Genomic DNA, 24445 nt, shown 5'->3' with positions numbered 1-24445 from the left:
CCTTCATTCTCGAAGAAGCCCATGACATCAGGGAGGTGATGCCATGACAAGCACATGAATTGGATTTGAGTGAGGGGGGTGCTGTGCTAAGTCACTAGTCTTACTTTCTCCTCCAGAGTCATTTGGGTCCAGTGGCCAGATATGAATTAGGATGACTGGAGTGGTCTTGGAAGTGGGACAGTCGAGGTTAAATGACTTGCCCAAGATCACATAGCTAATAAGTATCAGAGGCTGGATTTGAATACCTGTCCTCCTGATTCCAAGGCCAGTGCTCTGTCCACTGTGTTATCTAGCTGCCCCACTGATGAGTAGCACAGAGTAATTGAAAAGATAGGTTCAAAGAGACTTGGATCTTAAAGTAGTCCTTGATGAGGTATAACAGACGATTTGAAGGAGGGAATCTAGAATCCACCTTGTGTCCAGAAGTTCATTAAAGAAGCAGCAGTAAATTCTAGAGCCAGGAAGACCATACTAAAATTGCTAAATGATTGGAATAGAAACAGAAACTGTACCTTGATAGTCTTGAAGTATATTTCCTTCTTCCCTAATTATTCCACTGACCAGTGAAGCAAGTAATAGCTATATTTAGTAATCTAGTCAATAAAATAAAGTTCACATATGGCATACTCCTTATTTACTTACTAGCTTGCTGCCAAAAAATTGGGCTACAGTTTCATGGAGATGAAATTTCTGATCAGTTTCCTATTTTTTTAGGTATATTATACCATTGATTCTTGTCTCATAACTGAGAAATCTGTGAAAGAATCCCTAAATCCCAATGCAATGTATTAGGAAGTAAGGGTACTGTCAAAGTTAATTACCATTTCTTGCAGAGATGACTTATTAACAAGTAATTTAAAAGGACTAATACAATACCCCATGGGAAATAATGGATATTTAAAGGAACTAAAAAATAAAGGTTGTTGCACTTAAGCTGGTAACCAGTTAATACCCAGATATATTCTAGGAAGTTTGTAGCATCTCTTTTACTAGAATATTTTAGGATATTTCCATTATTAGAATCATAGGGTTAGCAATATTTACTTGATGACTTAATATCATAAAAATGGAAAATATCTTAGTGAACAGTGAATTTCATACTTTATTTTTTTAAATAAGGAAATTTGTCCCCAGAAAGTTGTGTTCTTGACTTGGCACAAAGCTAGTGACTGAACTGTGATTAGAAACCAACTTTCCTGATTCTAGGTCTAGCGCCCTATTTACTATGTAGTAAAAGCCTTTCTCTACTTAAAGGTATATTATAATTATAGTGGGTGTTCTAAAAATGTTAATTGAGTTGGAGTCTGGTATAATAAAAACAATAATTAATTATAAAACTTCAATAAAACTATATTAGCTTGGAGGAGGATTCCATTTACCAATTTTCATAGTTGTTTTATGCAACTTCTGGTGTTTAACTTCCTCTCATGAACCTAGGTGGAGATGCCTTTCACTAAAGAGATATTTTTGTTAGTGAAAATGATTTTGATGTTTGAAAATATAACTCTTCTTTATTCTAATTATTTTATTTCAACTAGTGAAAAGAAATGAACTTTTCTTCTTATAAAGACAGTGAATGTTGTTTTAATGGGTCAAATGACCAGTATATCCAAGAATTTTTAATGTTAGAAGGAACAAATGGAATTTTTCCTTCCTCTAAGTTCACTAGAATAATCCTTGGAAACTAGAATTAAGAAAAAACAATTTTTTTGTTTTTTTTCATGGCAATGGGATTAAGTGACTTGCCCAAGGTCACACATCTAAGTACTCATTAAGTGTCTGAAGGCCGGTTTTGAACTTAGATGCTTCTCACTCCAGGCCCAGTGCTCTATCCACTGCACCACCTAGCTGCTCAAAGAAAGAAATTTTGTAGGATTCCTTGTATTTGTCATTTGAATTTATTTCAAATTTTTTTCAAATCATCATTGATACATTTCGTCTCATTTTTTAACTAGAAAAGATGAAAAAAACAATGTTATTTGGGATTTGATATACCAAATCTTCTAACTTGAGATTCTGTATGAAAAGTCTAAAAATGGTTCTTCATAAAATGTCTGTTCTGATATATTTCTTTTATTAATAAATTTCTAATTCTTAACTTTAAGAAATTTTGCAATTTTAAGATTTCTGCTTTTTATTGAAACTAATCAACTTTGGACATTGATCTAAAAAAAAGCTACTACTTTTATTTACACTGATCTTTCATATGTTCTATATTTTGATTTCTAGTGTGGCTTGATCTAAGAACTCAGGGTACAGTTGAATCGCTAAATAAAAGAATACCAGGAAATAATAATTTTGTCAAGGTAAGGTGTTTTTCCATGAGTAAGTTTTATAAAAGAAATGTTGCTTAAAATGAAGATTCACAAGTTTAATTAAGGGGATTCATTCATAGGACCTTTTAATTATCACCTACTGTCTGAGACCTTACAGGATGTTACAACAGTTTATGCTACTAACACTTAAAACTTCAATAAGACTTTTGCGACAACTTACATAAGGTAGAAGAGAAGATATTTTTCCAAAGGTAACCAAGACCAGGACATATGTAAGAAATTAGTATTTTTCCTTGGGAATTTAAGCTCTAAATTCCTTGGGAATTTAAGTTTCTATTGATACCTTAGGAATAGTTTTTTGGTTTTCTTCATTGGCAGTCTTTGCTGTTTTTTTGGTTACTTGTTCCATTATTATTAGCTTCATAATCAGGATAAGTAATTTCTCTCTTTTTTTTAAAGCCCCTAGATGAGTGAAGATCTTTATTACTCTTGTTCTACTATGGCTCTGTCAACTCAGAAAATGCTTTCTGCCTCAGAACTTAAAAATTTGATATTAACCTTTCCCTTTCAATGAATGAGTTTATTCCCCCCTCATCATTTGTTATTTTCATAATTGTTTGCATTTTCTTCTTGAGTTAAGAATGGCATGTGCCCCCTTATTTTCTCCCCTTTTTTTCTAATCTTGTTGAAATCTCCTGGGGGATTATGATTCTTTTCCCACAAAATTAACCCACAAATTTTTGTTATGTTTTGGAACATTTATTTTCCAAATTAAATTCTGGTAACCTAGAATGAAGCATCTTAATTTTAAAATTGCATTTCTGAAATCCATTAGGTTTAAATCTTACATTGAATAAACATTATGATATAAAAGCTAATTTCAATTGATTTGGTCAAATGGCCAAATACATCCTTTCTGCATTTCACAATGTTGAACTATTACATGGAAATTATTAAAGAGATGGACCTTGGTCTTAAGGAAGATAGGTATTTTATCTTAAAATGTATGTTTATATTAAAAGGTATGTTTATCTTAAAAATAATAAATTTTATCTTCCTCTTTATAACTTCACCCAATGAAGTAAAATATTTTGTATAGAGTAGCTGATTGATAATCCATTGTATCTAGTTGATTTTCATTTAATTGTTTATACCACTTGTAATCTATTCAGTTTTAAGGCATTTAATATATAATGAATACCATAATATCACATTTCTTAATATGATCATAAGTTCATCTTGTAAATATGTTAGTTTCCTGGAATATATGTCAAAAGCATATTGGTACTTCAAAAGAAACATAGAATGCAAATGATACAAATAACAACTGCCTACTCTCAAGATTATTTAAAGTAATGTCCATTTCATTTTGTTTTCTCTACCTTATCATGTGGATGATCTTTGCACTGCAAACATATTATTATAACCTTTGGTCATGAACATGCTTGCTTATTGTGCATGAAGTGAAAAAGCAATTTTTTTTTACCCATTACTGCCATCTTAGTGGTATTATTATTACTGTTTCTATAGTTTTTTAAATGTTCCAATAGGATCATACTAATTGTTTTTTCTCAAATTTTGCAGTCCAAGACTGGTCTTCCACTTAGTACTTATTTTAGTGCTGTGAAACTTCACTGGATGTTAGAGAATGTGAGAAAAGTTAAAAAAGCTGTTGAAGAGGAAAGAGCTCTTTTTGGTACTGTTGATTCATGGCTTATCTGGGTATGTTTTATATATAAAATATACATAGCATGTGGGGGAATCTTTGTCTTTTCAAAATTCCATCTGATAAGTTTTACATTCTCAATATTTTTTTAAAAAAATTACTGTGACACATGTACATGTTTCAAATATTTTAAATATTTAACCTTTGTGAATTCCCATTTTAATGTTGTAACATGGCACATATGGAGGTGATTACATTCTTGTACTCTCTGCTAGAAATAGAGTAAGTTTGATTGTACCAATCTATCAACAAGTATTTATTAAGTACCTACAGTTTGGCTGGCAGCTTACAGGCCCTGAAGATAAAAGTACAAAGAGGGAAGCATTTCTTGCTTGCAGCTTGATGATTATGTTTTTCCTTCCTTCTTGAAAACCATGTCATCAGGGGAGGTGATGCTATGACACAAGTATATGGATTGGATTTTAGTGAGGGTGTACTTTGCTAAGTCACCAACCTCACTTTCACCTCCAGTGGCCAGATATGAATCAGAATGATTGGAGATGGCCCTGGATGTGAGGCAGTCAGTTAAGTGACTTGCCCAAGGTCACCCAGCTGGTTAGGCTCAAGTGTCTGAGGCTGGATTCAAACTCCTGTCCTACTGATTTCAAAGTCATTGTTCTATCCATTATGCTACTTAGCTGCCTGCAGGCAGCTTACATTTAATAGGGAGAGGCAAATACAAATAAATATAGACAGTATAAGTATAAAGAGAATGAATGCAAATATGCCTTGTAATGAAATAGAATGTCATTTGAGAAACAGGACAGCATATTACAAGATGGAGAGTAATATTTAAAGAGTCTGCAAAGAAACATGGAAAAGTTTTGCATGACAGCATATATATAATCCATATCAAATGACTTATTTATCTTCTTGAAGTAGGGAGGGGAGGGAGAGAGAATTTGGAACCACGATTTTTTTAAAGGAGGGAGAGAGGAAGAAAGTTTGGAACTCAAAATTTTTTTAAAATGAATCCTAAGAATTTTTATTTCTATGTAATTTGGGAAAAAAGTTTAATGAAAAAAGAATCTCCAAAGCTGTGGTCAGAAGCTTAACCAGAGGGGTTTCTATTTTAACTCAAAGGAAATACAAAGCTTCTAGTATTGATTAAGGATTTCATGTAGTCACTTGAGGAAAATTATTTTTGTAAAGACTTTGATCATATTCCTGGACCTTTTTAAGCAAAATTATTTAAGGCAATGGGGTTAAGTGACTTGCCCAAGGTCATGCAGCTAGGCATTTATTAAGTGTCTGAGGCTGCATTTGAAATCAGGAGGGCCAGATTTGAATTCAAGTACTCCTGTCTCCAGGGCCAGTGCTCTATCCACTGCACCATCCCTCATTCCCAAAACCTTTTTTTTTTTTGCAAGGCAAACGGGGTTAAGTGGCTTGCCCAAGGCCATACAACTAGGTAGTTATTAGGTGTCTGAGGCCAGCTTTGAACTCAGGTACTCCTGACTCCAGAGCCAGTGCTCTATCCACTGTGCCACCTAGTTGCCCCTTCCCAGAATCTTTTGATGTCCATCCTAATTAAGTTTGGAAAATGGTTCATCATCATCAGGTGATTAGCGTTCTATGGTCATATATGAAACAAATTAAATTATAAAATGTTTCTTAGTCCTCCAAAGCTTCCAGTAATGATGGCAGAAAAGGAAATAGAAGGTAGTAAGGTTTAAGCTTTGAGACTATGTACATTAATTAGAATGTTAATACTTTAAACATGAAATCCTTGCCTAGTGATTGAGTGGTTATATTATTGTATCAAATTTAAATTTTTTGCTGTAAATTAAACGAGATACAAGGAAGCTAGAGCTAAATGGAAGTCCTTAGGTAGTCCTTGGAGAGGCAAATAGTAGCATTAAAAGGGTTGGTTTATGTCTTTCAAATGCATTAAGAATAAGATTTTTCATTTTATGTGGCAGCTTTAAGAGAAGCATTACAGAATGACTACTGTGAAAATAATGACATCTTATGCCATTATTTAACCTCTCATCTTTAGAATTCCTCATCTTTAAAATGGGGTGGTGGGGGAGTTTATACTCAATAACCTCTTGATATCCCATTTAGCTCTAAATCTGATCATATGTTGCATAAGTAAAGAAATTCAATGCAAAACTTCAGAGGGTCCACTTCAAAACAACATATTTTAATACTTAGTGAAGTTTTTTTTTTTGCTATTTTGGAAGCAAGAAATGAGAGACCAAAGCTTTGTACACTATAAAGAAGCATCACCTACATATATATCATGAAAACTTTAAGAAAAATCAGGAAGGGGCAGCTAGTGGATAGAGCACTGGCCCTGGAGTCAGGAGTACCTGGGTTCAAATCTGGCCTCAGACACTTAATAACTACCTAGCTGTGTGGCCTTGGGCAAGCCACTTAACCCTGTTTGCCTTGCAAAAATCCTTTAAAAAATCAGGAAGCACTTGATATAAAAAAATGAAAATCTATTGTAGTTCAACAGGTGAGATGACTCAGTAATGTGTCAATTTTGAATGAATGTGCCATTAGAGAAAAAACTTGTAAAACAGCTATCAAAATAAATATAAAATTGAAAAAAAATAATAAAATTGAGGTGTTGATCCAGCCTGATGTATTTAAATAAAATGTTGATGCTGAAAAATAGGATATAGATGAAAGACAATATTGACATTATCACTATTGTTGAAGGATATTTAATAAATGTAATAAATGTAATATAATGATATAAATGTAATAAGTGTAATGTAAATGTAATAAATGTAATAAATGTAAATCAAGAACAATCTTGCCATGCAGAGAATGGGTTTGAGTTCATTTAAAAATATAAACTTGTTTACGAAATGTTAAAGAGTAGGGTAGTGACAAATTTTCATAAGGATAATGAACCTATAAAGTAGATTTTTCTTTAAGTAATTTTTGTTTGAGAGGTACAAATAATAGGAAAAGCTGTTATCTTGAATTGATTCTCAAACTAATTTCTAGACTATGTCTAAGAGTCATATTCTGACTTATTTTTGATGTTTTATATTCAGTTGAAATTTAAAATGATCTCAAGTTACTTAAATGTCCTAAGTCTTCAAAGAAATTCTACTCGATTCTCTGTATTTACCAAGTCAAGAAAATGAACTGAAAAATATTAAGATTTTTCATTAATAGATTTTCCTTTTAATCTTCCATTAACTAGAAAATTCAGGAACAAAAATTTCCTGATTAATCAGTGTCTTAGATCATAATGATTATGATTAAATACTCCTTAGAGAAATATCAATAAAACTACAAATAATAAGAAACATTCTTTTTTATATTTCTATTCTTTACAGAGTTTGACAGGAGGGCCTAATGGAGGTGTCCATTGTACAGATGTAACAAATGCCAGTAGGACAATGCTTTTCAACATTCATTCCTTAGAATGGGATGCAGAACTGTGCGAGTAAGTTCTATTCTGAATTGTATTAGTTTTTCATATACTTTTTAAAATTATTTGCAAAGATGTGCTTTTGTCATATTTATAATTTATTGGTTCCTATTATTTGATTATATTAGCATCAAATTGCTCAAATAATTATTTTAATTTGTCAATATTTACTGGGATATGAATGTTATATGAATATTTTTTAATTATGGATCTGTAAATATAAATAAATTATTTCATGGTGATAACATTTTAGGGAAGATTCTTTTAGTATGGTACTTCAAACTATGTTTTTAAATATGTATTGAAAACAAAGTAATAAATATTCACTAAGTAATGATAATAGTTCGCTTCTATATAGCACTTTATAGTTCACAAAATGCTCACAACAGTGTTGTGATATACAAGAGTGCATTTGTTATCTCATTTTGTAGGTAAGGAAACTGAGATGCAGAAAAATTAAATAAACTTCTCAAAGTCACATAGCCAGACAATGAGGTGGCGCAATGGATAGAACTTTTGACCTAGGGTTGGGAAGACCTGACTTTAATCTGGCCTCAGATACTTAGTAGCTATGTGACCCTTGGAAAGCTACTTAACCTCCATTGGCTTCAGTTTCTCCAACTGTAAAAGAGAAATCATCTTTGTAAAGTATTTAACCCATTTCCTAATATAGAGTAAGCCCTATATACATGCTTATTTCCTTCCCCTCTCCCTCTTAAATGATATGACCAGAACTGTGCTATGAGAAAATGTATTTTGACTGATCTTGGGGCATTGAAATCACGTTGGATTCATTTTGGATGTTCAACTTTGTGTTCAAATACATTTTATATTTCCTATTTTAGGTAAAATATTGCCAAGTGTTATATTAGCAATGACCTGCACCCCTAAATATTTCATTGTTTTTAGGTTTTTTGATATTCCTATGACAATACTTCCAAATGTTCGGAGTTCTTCGGAGATCTATGGTCTAATGGTAAATAATAATTTTAAACATCACTATTCTGGATTTGAAAGTCAAATTTATCTAAAACAAGTTTAACCAACTTAAGGGATTTTTTTAAATTTTTATTACTTCTTTTGGGTAGTGTTTGAATAGCAAACTAAATGAGTTTAGTAAAAGTCTGAGTTCTGCTACCAAATAATTTTGATAAGTTATTCATAAATTTTAAATGACCATGATAAATATGTAACAGATGCTTATGAAAGCTTTTGATAGTTTTTAGGCTTTATTTTTTTAATTCAAATAAGTTAAATACTTTGATCATTTCTTCAATACAAAATGAGGATCACCATATTTTAAAAATGTGTTTCTCTAGGGAGTCTCTTATATAATTGAACAACTCCATGTTATGTATTGTGATCTTAGTAGATTTAATCAAAAAATTCACCAAACACTAAATATCAAGAGTTTTTTTGATTTGTAACATCATAATTTAACTGATTTTTAATATTATTAAATGCCTACTATATGCAAAGTGTTGTGGCAAGCCTTAAGGGAGATTTAGATAGTCATTATAGTTTATGGAGCTTACAGTTTAACAGGAATAAGATATAAATGTAGATTATTCTAATATATTAGAGTTGTAAAAAATGTTTTGTGAGGTTCAAAGTAGGGGAGGAGTTGCTGACTTAAGACAGTTATAGAAGACTTCATGGAACAGTTTGAACATGATAAATAGATGAAGAAAGGGGGGAATATCTTCTAGACAAAGGGAAAAGAGAAAAACAAGTAAGAGGGCAGAAAATTATGGAGGACAGTTCAAATGAAACAAAAGGTTCTTAAGGAAGACCTTGAATACCAAGGAAAAGGAATTTGAATTTTATTTGATAGACAGTGACAGTTTTTGATCAGAAAAATCAAATAATAAATCTACTCACTAGGAAGATTATTCTGGCATGAGCATGTAGGAAATATTTTAAAAGAGAGGAGGAGAGATGGGAGGACCTGAAAGGGGGGAGTGAATGTTTATAACAGGGTTGTGGCAGTAGGAGTAGATAGTATGAGTAGAGTGAGGGGAGTAGAAACAAGACATACTGCAAGGGTGTAATCCATTAATCTTATAGAGTTAAGAAGCTGGATTAAGAAGATAAGAATCAAACATGACAGCAAAGGGAGAAAGTTTAATAACACCAACAAACAAAAATTCTGTTTAACATATGTACTTATGGTGGTATCACATATGTTGATGTCCTGGAAACAAGCAAAGATACACATTTAAAGCTCAAAAGAGAGATCAGAACTGAAGTTAAAGCTCTGTAGAGAGTTGAAAGTAGAGGTGGTAGGAGTGAATAAGAGAATCAAGAAATAAAGTGTAGAAAAAGGCAGAAAGAATCAAGGAAAGATCATTAAGGCTCAATCAGTACAATTTAGGACATAGCAAGCAAAGCAGTTTTGTTGTCATGTTAAGTTTGACAGATACTTTTTGAAAATTGTATAGCATTCTTAAGTTCACTTTCATATACATTCCTTTCTATTTTTTGCATAATATATTTGTTCATGCTTAATTCACAATAAAGGTAATTTAATTTTTCCTTGATTGTTTGAAGGAAGCAGAAGAATTACAGGAGTTTTTTCAAATGGATTTGAAACTTCTTATGTTTGAAGGCAGATTTTTTTTTAAAAGGAGGTCCAGAAAGAAACACTCATTGATGGGAGGCAGAATACCAGAAGAAGAGAAGGGAATCATATGTAGGCCCCAGGAAAGAACAGTTATCTTTAGTGAAGAATAGGTGTGCTTCTGTACCCAACTGGGTTGGAATGATTTTGGAAGTTCTTAGTATTGTAGAAGAGCAGGTAAAGGAATTGATGTCAGATGATCTCAATTATCTCAGCGAGGTGAGAGGCAACTTCATTTAAGGTGGAGAATTGAAGGTATTAAAGGAAATTAAAGAGACAATTTTAGAACAGTTGCTATGAAGAACACATTAAAGTTGATAAGAGTAGAGTAGAAAAAGTTTCTAGCAATAGAAAGGGTTATAAATGTGGATTAGTTTACTGATTTTTTCTATTGAAACATAGAAGTGTTGAAGATAAAATGAAGAAATTGGATGTCTGAAGTTGCCCAGAGATGAGGATTCATGAATCTGGAAACACAGGTCAGGTGGACAGGAATTACATAATGGTCAGGACACATAAAAGTTGCTAACTTTGAGATTAAGACTGGGTATGGAGTCAGAAGAGAAGAGACTGACCAAGAGAATATGAATGACTTAAAATCAATTTTTGCAATTAGGGATACAAAGATAACAATGAAATGAAGTCTTTGACTTCAAGGAGTTTACATTTTAGGTAGAATGGAGTAACTTCACTATGTACAGCATTTGCAAATTTATGCATGCCCAAAATTCAGCTCTAGCAATTGGAGAGAACAGGAAGTTTCTTAAGTAAGAGTGGATATTTAAGCTAAGGTTCAAAGGATACCAAGAACATAAGAGGTGGAGGTGAAGGAGGTAAAGTTGCTACCATGGAGAACAGCCTGAGGTGAAGGAGATGAAGTTGCTACCATGGAGAACAGCCTGAGCAAAGGCACAGAGACCATATATAGTCAGGAAGAGCCCTGGATTCAGTCTTTTTGACCCATCAACAATGAAAAGTACATGGAATGATTTTTTTGTTTTTGTAGAAAGTCTTCAATTACAAAAACCTGGAATTCAATTTAAAATAGAGAATACAATTATGATCATAAGAAATTATGAAAATATTTCATGCTTTTAGAAACTACTCAGAGTTTTACTATAATAATAGTGAATTGAAGTCATAGGTTAAGTAAATTTTAAAAAGTCATCACATATATAATTTCTAGGAGAAACAGTATACAGCTATTAAAATGTTAATTGCTTATCTACATACTGTTTATGATATTACAAAGGAGCTGTCACTGAACTGATCAAAAGTCAAATACATAAAGCTGTACACTTGGGAAATGCTTCCTGAGAAAGGTTGAACAACATTTAGATCAGTTAATTTTTTCTTTTGCATTTGAAATTTGTTTCTATCCCTTTTCTCCCTTCTTGCTGACCGTAGAAAATCTCTCATAGCCTGGTGAGTAGGCCATCCAACAATTACATTCTCCATCCATCCATTTGGTAAAGATAACAGTGTATTTCCACTTATTTTAGGAAGAAAACTGTTTATTTAGTAATTGGGTGTATTTTGAATGTTGCTTGAGCAAAATTACAATGAATTTTTTTAAAATCAATATTGAGTATTCAAGAGGTTGTTTTTGTTGTTCTCCTTAAGTTTAAAAGATCAAATCATTCTGAAGCAAATGATTATCTATTGAGATTATGAACATAAATTATAAATATTTTAGCTGTCAGAATAATAATATAAAAATTAAATGTTATTTTTTCTTTTTTTTTATACTTTGGATGTAAATTGTGTCTGGATGCCTCAAGTAATTTTCTTTTACCTGAATAGTAATTTGTAACCATCATCTAAGATAAGACAGTTGGAAATACACTGTCATTTTCTATGCATGCTTCACCAAAATTAGTCTTATTGTCCAAGAGTATTACCTCCAAGAGATTATATTAGCTTTTAGGAAGCAGAATTTTTCTTCTTCCCGATAGTAACATTTATTTTTTTCTTATTCTTTTTTTTATCATTACATTCACACATATCATCTTTGAAGTGTAAAGACATTGTATTTTTTTAAATGATAGCCCATTAGTTAACCAGTAAGAGTGATGCAGGAAGCATTTCTTCTGTTCCTATTAAGAAAAGTTTTAACAAATTTGTGGTTGAGCATGTTGATAATAAATGAATTTGGTAAGGTGTCAAGTCATTCACCATACTTGAATTTAAAATTCTGGTTTGGTTTTAGACTTAATGTAATATTAAAAAAATAATTTTCAATATTTACTTTCACTAAACTGAGGAATAATGTGGTCAAGTAATACATAAAATTTTAGTCAACATCTAGAAATATTTCAATTTTTCATCTTAAAAGTTATTCGGGTCATAGAAACAACAAGGTGGATATAAATCCTCAAAAATAAATAACATCAAATTGGTTTGGCAAACAGTTGTATATTTACTGAAGCTTTATTATAGAACCAATATTTTGTAAATATTTTGAAATATTGAGTTTTTAAAGGAAATTTGTTGATAATGGTATTAATCATGGGATAAAGTTCTAAAATCTTGGAATTTTAGATCTGTAGGAAACATTATAGATTACCTAGTCCCACCTTCTCATTTGAAAGTGAGTTCTAGAGTAGTTAAGTGACTTGCTCAAAATCACTCAGATAATTTTCACGAAATTAGGACTAGCACTCAGCTAAAGTGAGTCTCAGTGTGGTATTCTCTCCATTCTTCCATAACATGATATTGCTATTGTTCATTTAGGACATAGAAATATACATCCTGTGTTACCAGAGCACTTTGCTTTGTCTTGTCTATCTGTGCACAAAAGCATGTGGCTTTTCAATGTTGATCCTTTTGTAACATTCATAAGGTAAATCATTTTAAATTGTCATAATTATATTTTTGTATTTCATTAGAAAGCTGGGGCTTTGGAAGGTGTGCCAATATCAGGGGTAAGTTTTTAACCTTTTGATAAACCCTTTCTGTAGTTAAACTTTTCTCATTTAGATTTTACAAAAGTAATGAACAATAAAATTGACTAATTTTTCTTGTCTTAGTTTTTGTCATATTCTTTATCAGTTAATGGTAGTAATGTATAATAAAACACCAGATGAAATGTAGATGGAAAGGTTTTTTTATCCCTTTAATGTTTTGTGTAAGTGATCATCTAGATACTTACATTGTTCCATTTGTGTAGTGTTTTTTACCCTTATTTACGCATTTGTGCTTTTAGTGCTTGGGAGATCAGTCTGCTGCTTTAGTCGGTCAAATGTGTTTCCAAGATGGACAAGCCAAAAATACGTAAGTTATAAGAACCGAGTTTAAAATTTAGTTATAATACAGTTGTTATTGTTGTTTGGTACTTTAAGCTTTGAAGTATACAAATAATGAAAGTAGTCAACTTAACAGAAAATTCAAATACTTTTTGTAAATTTATTTTTATTAAAGATATTATTTGAGTTTTACAATTTTCCCCCCAATATTGCTTCCCTCCCCCCACGGAAAACACTCTGTCAGTCTTTACTTTGTTTCCATGTTGTACCTTGATCCAAATTGGGTGTGATGAGAGAGAAATCATATCCTTAAAAAAGAGAAGAGAAGTCTTAAGAGGTAACAAGATCAGACAATGAAATATCTGTTTTTTTTTCTAAATTCAAGGGAATAGCCCTTGCACTTTGTTCAAACTCCACAGCTCTTTATCTGGATACAGATGGCACTCTCCTTTGCAGACAGCCCAATATTATTCCCGATTGTTGCACTGATGGAATGAGAAAGTCCTTCAAGGTTGAACATCACTCCCATGTTGCTGTTAGGGTGTACAGTGTTTTTTCTGGTTCTACTCATCTCACTCAGCATCAGCTCATGAAAATCCCTCCAGGTTTCCCTGAAATCCCATCCCTTCTGGTTTCTAATAGAACAATAGTGTTCCATGACATACATATACCACACTTTACTAAGCCATTCCCCAATTGAAGGCCATTTACTGGATTTCCAATTCTTTGCCACCACAAACAGGGATGCTATAAATATTTTTGTACAAGTAATGTTTTTACCCTTTGTCCTCATCTCTTCAGGGTATAGACCCAGCAGTGGTATTGCTGGGTCAAAGGGTATGCACATTTTTGTTGCCCTTTGGGCATAGTTCCAAATAGCTCTCCAGAAGGGTTGGATGAGTTCACAGCTCCACCAACAGTGTAGTAGTCTCCCAGATTTCCCACATCCCTTCCAACAATGATCATTATTCTTCCTGGTCATATTAGCCAATCTGAGAGGTGTGAGGGGGTACCTCAGAGAAGCTTTAATTTGCATTTATGTAATAATTAATGATTTAGAGCATTTTTTCACATGGCTATGGATTGCTTTGATCTCATCTGTAAATTGCCTTTGCATATCCTTTGACCATTTGTCAATTGGGAGATGGCTTTTTGTTTTAAAAATATGACTCAGTTCTCTGTATAGAAAATTCAAATTCTTTTATCTTTTTCTTCTTGTTCTAAATCTTATTTAGTTTCATAAATAAAAACATACTACAAGTACAATAAAATAATGAACCCAGAACTATGATTTCATTAGTAGAGGGAACTCCACCAATGCAAATAAACGATTGTCTGCGATTTATAGTCTTAAACAGTTATTTGTGGTTCAAGGATTTGGTCTTGGCCACACATCTATTATATGACAGAGACAGGACTGATGACAAGACAAAAAGGCAAATGGTTAAATTGCCTTTAATATTATAAGTATACTAAAAATTCATGAATATTTTTAATTAGCAATTTCATCTCCCAATGGCAAAATTTTAATTTTAGTATATTACAAATATAAGTAAAATTTTTTAAAAGTATAAGACTTCATAATTAATGGAACTCAGAGCTTGTCACTTTTTAAATAAATCTGAATTATGAATCTAGATTTTTATGGAGTTTTTTAGTGTTTGATTTCTACTAATGAAATTACAATTTTTCTTTCAATTTTTTCAACTTTGAAAGAAGGAAGTAAAAGACCTATTTCAAGTTCAAAATGATAATTTAACATATTTTCCTTCTCATTCTTGAAAGTCATAGATATGGAAATTATTTCAGTACGTTTGTGAAATCTTTCTGTAGGATTTTTTTTGGTTTTGCTTCTTTTGCTTTTAATGTTGCCTTAGAAATTTTTAATATTTTTAAGATCAAATATCTTGATTTATTCTTGTTTATATTATCATATAATAGATAATAAGTACATTTTCAGAAGCATATTTAATCTAAAGCTTGAGTAAGACATTAAATTTGCTTTTGCTTTCTTATGACTTTGACATAGTTATTAGTTGATAAAGTATAGCTGAACTTAAATGGTAGCATTCTTTACTTAAAAATTAAACTTTGTTAAAATAAATTAAAAATCAACTCACAAGAAGCAAATAATTACTGTTTTTTAGTTATTATAACAGTAAATGCAACACTTCTCATGTTCTTTGACTTGTAAAGTATTTTTCTCAGAACAATCCTTTGATGAGAGATCTAGGTGGTATAGTAGATGGATTGTGGGGTCTGGCATTAGGACAACTTGAGTATAAATACAACTTCATATAGATAGATTGGATGGTGTGACTTTGGGCAAATCACTCATCTGCTATTTGTATCAATTTCATCAGCTGTACAATGGGGATAAAACAGCACCTACTTCCTAGGGTTGTTGTGAAGATCAACTGAGATAATATTTGTAAAGCACTTAGTACAGCATCTGGCACCTAGTTGGCACAGTGTAAAGGTTAGCTATGATGGAGATGATGGTGAGGAGAGATGTGAATTGATAGAGGTCTTCTTAATGCCATTTTTACCAAGGAGGAAGCTAAGAATCAAGTTGGGATTTATTCATAGTTACACAGTGAGTCAGTATTTGACCTGAGCCTCTATTTACCCCTTGTTTGATAAACCATTAAAAAAATGGATTTCCATAGACAGTCTGGTCAGTTATCCTGATTCTAGACAGATGATACTCTAAATCTAATCATTGAGGTATTTTTCAATATAATTTTGCATATTTTCTAATTTCCTAAATAATCCATCTATAGCAAGGTAGCTAAAATTATTTCCCAATTATCTAATCTAATTGGGGATATTAACAGTTAACATTTGGAGCTCCTGGGGAAGAACAGAATACTAAGTGGTGACTGTGTAAAATAAACTAACTTAATCTAAGGCAAAGGCTCTTCAGATTAAAGTTGTCTGCTCCTGGTTTATTTTATCCTTTTAGTTACTCTTTCTACTACTCTACTATTTTCATCATCTTTGCTAAAGCTGGGAGAAAAAGACACTGTCCTTCCTCAGAGAGTTCTCAAAATAAGGCAGATTGTCACTTTTCCTGACAATAATGCCCTAAAGTTTTAAAAATAGCAGGATTGAATTATAATCTAAGATCTTGATATCCTATATAGCTAATTATCACTTACAGCTTTATTTCTATTGTGAAGATTGTGAATACATAAAAGTTTTAAAAGAACTATTTTATTTGTGTGTCACCTTGAAAGTTATTTTTTGAGTATAATATCAATATACTGAGATAATTGTTAATCATTCAGGAAAATATGCCAATATTTTGGGATTTTTTTGTTTGTTTAGAGCTCTGAATCTTTCTGTTTTTCACCTGAGCATCAATACATATTTGGAAATTTTTTTTAACTCATTACCAAAAAAACCTACCTGATCCCCAAAAAGCATTCAGTAGTTGAAATTCAAACATAGTATCTTTGAGATATGGCTGTTGAGGTAATGATTTTTAGATGAATAATAACACTAAATGTTCTATATTGATAAATATGTTGCAGCTAGGTAGTATAGTGGCTAGAGTTCTGGGCTTTTAGTCAGGAGGTCTTCATCTTCCTAATTTCAAATTCAGCTTCACTCATTCATTTATCTCTGCAACCCTGGGCAAGTCAGTATCCTCATGTGTAAATGAGCTGGAGAAAAAAATGGCAAGCTATTTTTTATCTTTGCCAAGAAAACCCTAAATTGGGCCAGAGAGATTTGGATATGACTGAAAATGACTGAACAACCAACAATAACATTAATAATTATAATTATAGACTGTATACTCAGTTACCATCTACCTGTCTTGTCTCTCTTTGCAAGCATTTTACGAATATCTCATTTTATCCTTACAAAAACCCTGGGAGATAGGTATTATTATAATCCTCATTTTACAAATGAGGAAACACAGGACAACAAAGGTTAAATGACTTAGGCAGAGTCACATAGCAAATAAGTATCTGAGGCAGTGTTTGAAATAAAATCTTTCTGACTTAAGATCTGGGATTCTATCTAATGTGCCACCTAATTGGATATTAGAACAAAAGAGTATTGGTGGGGTGGCTAGGTGGCACAGTGGATAAAGCACCGGCCCTGGAGTCAGGAGTACCTGGGTTCAAATATGGTCTCAGACACTTAAAAATTACCTAGCTGTGTGGCCTTGCACAAGCCACTTAACTGTATTGCCTTGCAAAAACCTAAAAAAAAAAAAGTATTGGTACTAAATCTGGTAAGGGTTTTATTTGTTTATTTTGTGGAAATTTTCTATATTTATTAAAAATAAACTCAGTTTTACACAAAGACTTAAAAGAGTTAATTTTTAAATGTTGTGAATTTCCCATTGGTGAAAGTAGGCTAATCTTAGGTAAGAAGAGATAATAGTTGGCCTTTATTCTTTATTCATAATATTGATCTCAGGAAAGTATTCTCTTGGGCTGATAGTAAAAAAAAGTACAAGATAAGGTTAAAAAAATTAAGAATTCAAATTCAGTGTTTTGTCAGTCAGAATATACTTTCTGTAAATTCTTACTGCAGTTTTTAGCAAGACTTAACTGCTTGAAACAATTAGGAAACCTCCTTCTCAATTAGGGAGCCTCTTTCTCAAACTTAAGTGTGTTAGCAGAAAAATGAGAGTAGCAGCAGCAAAGTAGCAATAGTGTTTTCATGGAGTGACTGGCATCAGTCCTGTGTCTTTTCAATCCCAGGAACAGAATACACAGCCCCCAATATTTTAACTTTAGGTTTCAGTTAGCTTCCCTAATTTCCATTTGCATCCTTTTCAGTTTATTAGCTGCCTAATGTAGGTGAAATCTATTTGTCAATATGAATTAGGCTTGGGCCAGAGTTCTGGAATTAGTATTGATTGATGGATCTTAGTTGCTACTCAAGATAGAACTATCTTGACCCTTTTCTGTTGTAATCTACTAAACAAGGTGTTTCTCAAACACCCTATCCTGACTGGTGCTTTAAGATTCAGGTGTCCACAGTTGTAAAGGGCCCCTGTTATCTCAAAAATGTACTGATAGAAAACACAGAGGTAGTTCTACTTCTGAATAAATCAACTGGTTATAATTTTGTTCCATGTAAATTGGCAACCCAAAACTTCCCTTTTAAACTTAGTTGTCATTCAGTAATATACAGGGCATAAATACAATGCTTTATTATGATTAATGAGGTAGTTGATATTCAAAAACAGTATTCCTTTGACAATATTCCTTAGAAATAGCCTTTATGAAATTAAAAATGTATCATCTCAAAAATGTATCTCAAAAATGTGGTAGATTCAAGAAGAGTAGTTCTCCTGGATTTTCTTCAAGATAATCTTCAAAACTTTTTTCATTAAAAGATATATAATGATTAAACCCTTTAGAACTTGACTAGAGTTTTAATAAAATTTTATTGGACCAATAAATATTGGTTAAGTTACTGAGATTTGTCCTAAGTAAAATTGCCATATTTTTCTTTCCTTCCTACCAACTATAGGTATGGCACAGGCTGTTTCCTACTATGTAACACAGGCCAAAAGGTTAGTTATTTATTTGTGGAAGCAATAGAATGATGAACATAATTTGCCACAAAGCTTTTTTTATTTTTAGATGTAAGTAAATAATTACTTTAAGGTGCTGAAGCTGTGTCCAACATGAAGGGAAAAAAATCACAAAACAACTGTTGGGAAGAACAAACATTTGTTACTTAGATTTTTATGAATGGAAAAATAGAATATAAGTAGCAAAAATCTTTTATTGAAAGTTATTTTGTAAAATATATTTCACTTAATGCATTTTTCATAACTTTTATTGCTAAGTAGTCAAAAGTTAGATTAAGAATGGGGAAATATACATGTTTCTGCTATATAGTATATATATGTATCTATATGTATAAGTATGCATATTTGTCTATATATGTGATGCATATATTTATGTATATAAAGTATTTCACCATTTTTTTAAAAATAACATCTGTAACCTTAAAATATTTCTGCTTTGTCTAGTGTGTTTTTTCTGATCATGGTCTTCTTACCACAGTGGCTTACAAACTGGGCAGAGACAGGCCAGTATGCTATGCATTGGAAGTAAGTTTATTTTCACAAACTTTTATGATATAATGATTTATTAAAACATTAAAATATATAGTGTCTTACAAAAATCTTACCCAATAAGAGTAACTTTGGAATATGATATCTGCTATAAGGATTTTTGAAATATAACAAAAAAGTTGACTCTTGAAAATAGTGCTCTAGCCCCCAAGGAAAATTCCTGCAGAGATAGAGGGCAGCTCTTACTTCTCTCAACTTACATTAGACCTTAGTAATTTAAGATGTACAGAAGGAAACTGAAAAACTGTAAAGCATCAACACACACAAATGAATTCTCCAAGAATATTAATTCATAACAGAAAAAAAATTAGAGAGTAGACTTGAGTTCTTCTGGTATGATAAACTCTTATTAAGCACACTGCCATGGATATGTTTTAAAAGGTTAGTTTAAAAAGTTGACTTTAAAAAATTCAAATAATTTCTTCATGAATTACTCTTAAATTCAGGAGTGCCTAATTAAATGACTTATGCAACTGACTTAATAAATAAATAATTTACTTCATATATGGGGTCAACTATATCCAATATAAAATTATTAAGATTATTACTATTTTAAATACTCTATAATTTAAAATCATTTCCTCGGTGTATAAGAGCTTTTAAAAATATTTCATATCTTTTGATTTTGGCATATTCTATATAGCATTATGCTTTCATATATATGCTATCTCCATTGAAAGTTTGTTCTCCTCGGTGCATTCAATATATTGATAGTATTGACCTTTCAGAATAGATTACTGTTGTTCAATTATTCTTGCTCACAGAATTTTTCTTTTGCTTCTGTTTAACTGTTTTATTCCTCTATTTCTTGTACATTGTTCAGTACATGATGTTTGTCCTTCATTCTCGGAGATCATGACATCAGGGAAGTATGCCATTTCAAGCACATGAATTGGATTTGAATGAGGGTCTGCTTTGTTAGGTCACCAGCCTCACTTTCTCCTGCAGAGCAATCTGGGTCCAGGGGCCAGGTATGAATCAGGATGACTGGAGATGGCCCTGGATGCCAGGCAATCAGGATTAAGTGACTTGTCCAAGAACACATAACTAGTAAGTATCAAGTGTCTGAGGCTAGATTTGAACTCCCATACTCCTGACTCAAAGGCCAATGCTCTATCCACTGGACCATCTAGCTGCCTTGTTCATTCAACGATAGAATAACTAAATTTGTATTTAATCAGGGAACCTATTACCTCCTGAGGAGTCCATTCTACTTCTGCATACTTCAGATTATTAGAACATTTTTTTACTAGCATCAATCCTGAATTTATACTCATTTCTCTTATGTCCTCACTTTCAGGGTCAAACAAAACATTTAATCCATTTTCCATGATAGCCACCTTCATGTTATTCCTAAGATGCTGGCATTTGCCTCTGAGACTTCTCTTCTTTGTGCTCTATATACCCAGTTCCTTCAACTCTTCCCTAAACGATCACCATCCTGGTTGCCCCCACCTGGATATTCTCTTACTTACTAAATCACTACAATAGCTTCAAATGGGGCAGCCACAGACAATAAGCAAAATACTCCAGATATGGTGTGAACAGGGCAGAACTTCAAAACATTCTTGATTCTCAATGAAATCTCCATTCACCTTTGCTTTTTTGATTGATGATAATATTTTTTAACTTTAGTCCCCTAAAACTCTTCTGTCAGGCACACAATTTTCTTCTACTAGATTATCTCTCTACTTCTTGAACTTAACTTGGTTACTATTTTGAACATAAATTTTATTAGTCATTCCAATTCTCTTGTCTCTTTTCTTATGTTCTTTCATCTAGTATGTTAGCTACCTCTCCCATCTTTGTTCTTTCCACAGGTTTGATGTCACCTGTTCATTCTTCAAGTCTTGAATACAAATGTTAAATAGCACAGGTCCAAGCACAGATCCTACCCAGTTGAAATAAAATCATTAACAATTACTCAGTAAGTCTAGCCATTGAGCCAGTTCTGAATCCATCTTTCTATCTAGTCTACATTATTCTACCTTTTCCATGATAATTATTTAATAGTCTTTATGAAAAGTTTTATTAAAGGCTATTAGATAAACTATCTTCAGCATTCTTCATACCTCTGATAATTTTGTAATAACTCCATCTTGATGAAACCATTATAGCTCTTTAAAATCGATGATTCCCTTTCCAGATTTCATCAACTACCTCTTTAATCATTTGTTCTGAATTTTTCCAGGTATTAAAGTCAAACTCATTGGCCTATATAGTTAAACTATTATTTTCCTCCTCCCACCCCCAACTGAAACATTTTACTTTCTACAGTCTCTACAATCCTTTATACTAATTTCATTCTTTAGGATATTTCAATAATCACTAAACACGTCTGCCAATTTTTTTTTCCTAAGGAATCATTCTATTTCAAATGACTTCATTCATCAAAGACAATTAGGTGTTCTCTTGCTTTGTTTTATCTTGGCTATCAACCATAAGCAATTTTTGTTAAGCTATTTTTTTGTATAAAGGTCTCCTTGGAAGAAGAAAAAGAAGCAAAATAACAGTTAAACATTTCAACCTTCACTTTCTATCATTCCTCCTTTAAGTTTCCAAAATTAATACGCTGTAGTTTCTAGAGAAATGGATTTAGTATGAAATTTCACCTTGTTGATTTTTCTTTACTTTGAAGGATGAAATTATCATTAAAGCAAGTGAGAAAGTTACCATTTTGGGTTTTTTTTTTTTGGACAAGAAAGAGCTCTAGCAGATTTCCAGGCAATCCAGTATGTCCAGAAAATCTAATGTCACTATGATAGCCTGCTTCTATGTGAAGCTTGTTATCTATTTAGACTACTTGTTTGTTCCTTTATCTGATTAGATAGTCTGTAGTATATTCCAGTGGCATAATAGCTTCTATTTTTCCCTTTATTAAAACCTTCATCTAAATGTTCTTTACTGTGCTGCCCTCTTATGGTCATTGCTCCCATTTCATACTTTTAAGTTTTGATTAGGTATAAGCAATTTCATACCACTAAGTCACAATGATATATATTCAGTCAAATTTGCTTCCTATCCTTATGACTTCTAGTTATTGCTTGTTGCAAAAACTTTAGGCATTAACTTATTGACTATTGAATGTCCATTGGATTTTGTTTTGGTCTTTCTTGTTTTGGATTTTGTCTACTGTGCACTGTCTCATAATGAATTGTTGGTGTTAGATACAAATATCACAAAGTCAGTGAAAAATAAGTTGCTGCAAAAATACCCTCAAAACCCTTTTCTCCATATTAAATTAGATTTTCATCTTTTTTTTTAAAAAGACTTGTCATTTTTGCATCTTTCTACCTGACTACCTCTTTCAGATGTTTATTTACACTTTTAACATTTTTTCAAAAATTAACTTCTACACTACATTTTCCTTCCTTTCTCATACTAATTCCTTTGTTTCACCAGTTTGCTTGTCTTAAAATCTTGCTCTACCTGGGGTAAACTTGATAAGTTGTTTGCTTACCTTTTCGTCGTTGCCTACCAAAATGACCTCCTTGAGACTCTTTTCCAGATCCCTTGTGATCATGTTTGATCCTGTTTATTTTTCCTTCAAACTTTTTCTAACAGAAACCAAAAAAATAGAATTTGAATCTGGATATTGTTCTTCCTTATTTTTTCTCAATTTCTCTAAAGTATAATCTCTACTTCACTATTCATCTTCTTATTTTGTTCATGTATTTTCTTTTCCCTGTCTTTGGAAATTTCCCTCAGTGGAAATTAGAAATAAAATTTACATTGGAGTCCGTGTCTTAGAGTTGAAAAAGACTTAAGTAATCTTATTCAACTTCTCCCATCATAGAAATCTTTTCTGCTACAATGAAGGCAGATAATTACCTGTTTTGACTTCCACTTGAAAAGTGAGTTAGCAAATATATTGTTTCCTTTCAGTTTTAATTACTTACTTTACACTGAGCTAAAATTGTCCTACCTCTTCTTTTCATTCATTCATTGGGCCTAGTTCTAGCCTGTAAAGAATAAGCTTATTATCTCTTCCACCTAATAATCCTACAGATTTTAGAAGAGTTTTCACCCCCCAATCCTATCTTCTCTAGGCTAAATTTTTTTAATTCCTTCAGTCACTTTACTTGCATTACCTCAAAATCATGGTCACCTTCTTCTGGATATGAAAGGATAACCTGACTTGACCTGGATTTTATTTTTCTATTATGTAGCTTATAATATTATGAATGTTATTAATATTTAGTTGTGTTTAACTCTTTATGACCATACTTGGGGTTTTCTTTGCAAAGTGATTTTCTATTTCTTTCTCTAGGTCATTTTACAGTTGAGGAAATTGAGGCAAACAGGGTTAAGTGATTTGCTCAGGTTAATGACTATCTTACACAGCTCCATTCCCAGCACCACCTAGTTGTCCTATAAGCTTTGTCAGCAATGGCTTAATTCTCATACAAGATCTATAGGTAAACTGAAAAATTAAGGTTTTTATTTGATCTACTGCTTTGCCTACTTAGATTCTGCACTTATACAATAGAATACTTGAACCTAAATGTTTGATTAAATTTGTTTAAATTTTATCTAATTCCTCATAATTTTAGTTTGTTGAAAAATTTTTGATTCTGTCAAATATATTATCTGTCTTTCTTAGTTTTGTGCCATCAGGAAATTTCATAAACAATTTAGGACCTTTGATTTTTATCTAAACATATACACATATATAACATATATATATATGTATGTACAAATATATACATATACACATAATACATATACTTATAACAGGACTTCCTTAGTTTCAATTTGCTTATTTTAAAAATGAGGTAGTTGAACTACAATGATCTTTTTCTACCTCTAAAATTATCTAACAGGACAAAGAATGGAGTTCCCTATTTAGATTGGTATTCATCCATTAATCAAATATTAAACAGTTATTCATTTAGCTAAAACTCCATCTAAATCATATTTTCTATCCTACATTTTCTTGTCTGAAAGGCTATGATGGAAGGATCTGTCAAATGTTTTAGTAAAAATAAAGAAGAAATTTTCTACCAGTTTAATAACCTAGCTTGTTTTCTTTGTTAGAGTATAGGATTTATTATTTTCTTTTATAGCTT

General features: G+C 31.9%; 1 protein-coding gene across 9 annotated transcripts in view; it reads left to right on the top strand.

The window, feature by feature from the left end:
* GK (glycerol kinase) overlaps positions 1-24445 on the top strand; it is a 72991-nt gene that overhangs the window by 30433 nt on the left and 18113 nt on the right. For 5 of the 9 annotated variants that reach the window (XM_074214211.1, XM_074214210.1, XM_074214216.1 and 2 more), the window contains 9 exons: positions 2230-2306; positions 3861-3998; positions 7305-7414; positions 8309-8375; positions 11427-11444; positions 12908-12943; positions 13225-13292; positions 18764-18806; positions 19272-19352. In XM_074214211.1, coding sequence (XP_074070312.1) covers positions 2230-2306; positions 3861-3998; positions 7305-7414; positions 8309-8375; positions 11427-11444; positions 12908-12943; positions 13225-13292; positions 18764-18806; positions 19272-19352 — 638 coding nt within the window. The remainder of the gene's footprint in view (positions 1-2229; positions 2307-3860; positions 3999-7304; positions 7415-8308; positions 8376-11426; positions 11445-12907; positions 12944-13224; positions 13293-18763; positions 18807-19271; positions 19353-24445) is intronic. The other 4 variants (XM_074214213.1, XM_074214212.1, XM_074214218.1 and 1 more) reach the window with 1 other exon arrangement.

Source organism: Macrotis lagotis, chromosome 1, assembly GCF_037893015.1.
Source record: "Macrotis lagotis isolate mMagLag1 chromosome 1, bilby.v1.9.chrom.fasta, whole genome shotgun sequence".
In the NCBI taxonomy this organism is placed as follows: domain Eukaryota; kingdom Metazoa; phylum Chordata; class Mammalia; order Peramelemorphia; family Peramelidae; genus Macrotis; species Macrotis lagotis.
The sequence above is the reverse complement of the archived record's forward strand: the minus strand, read 5'-3'. Positions and strand labels throughout refer to the sequence as shown.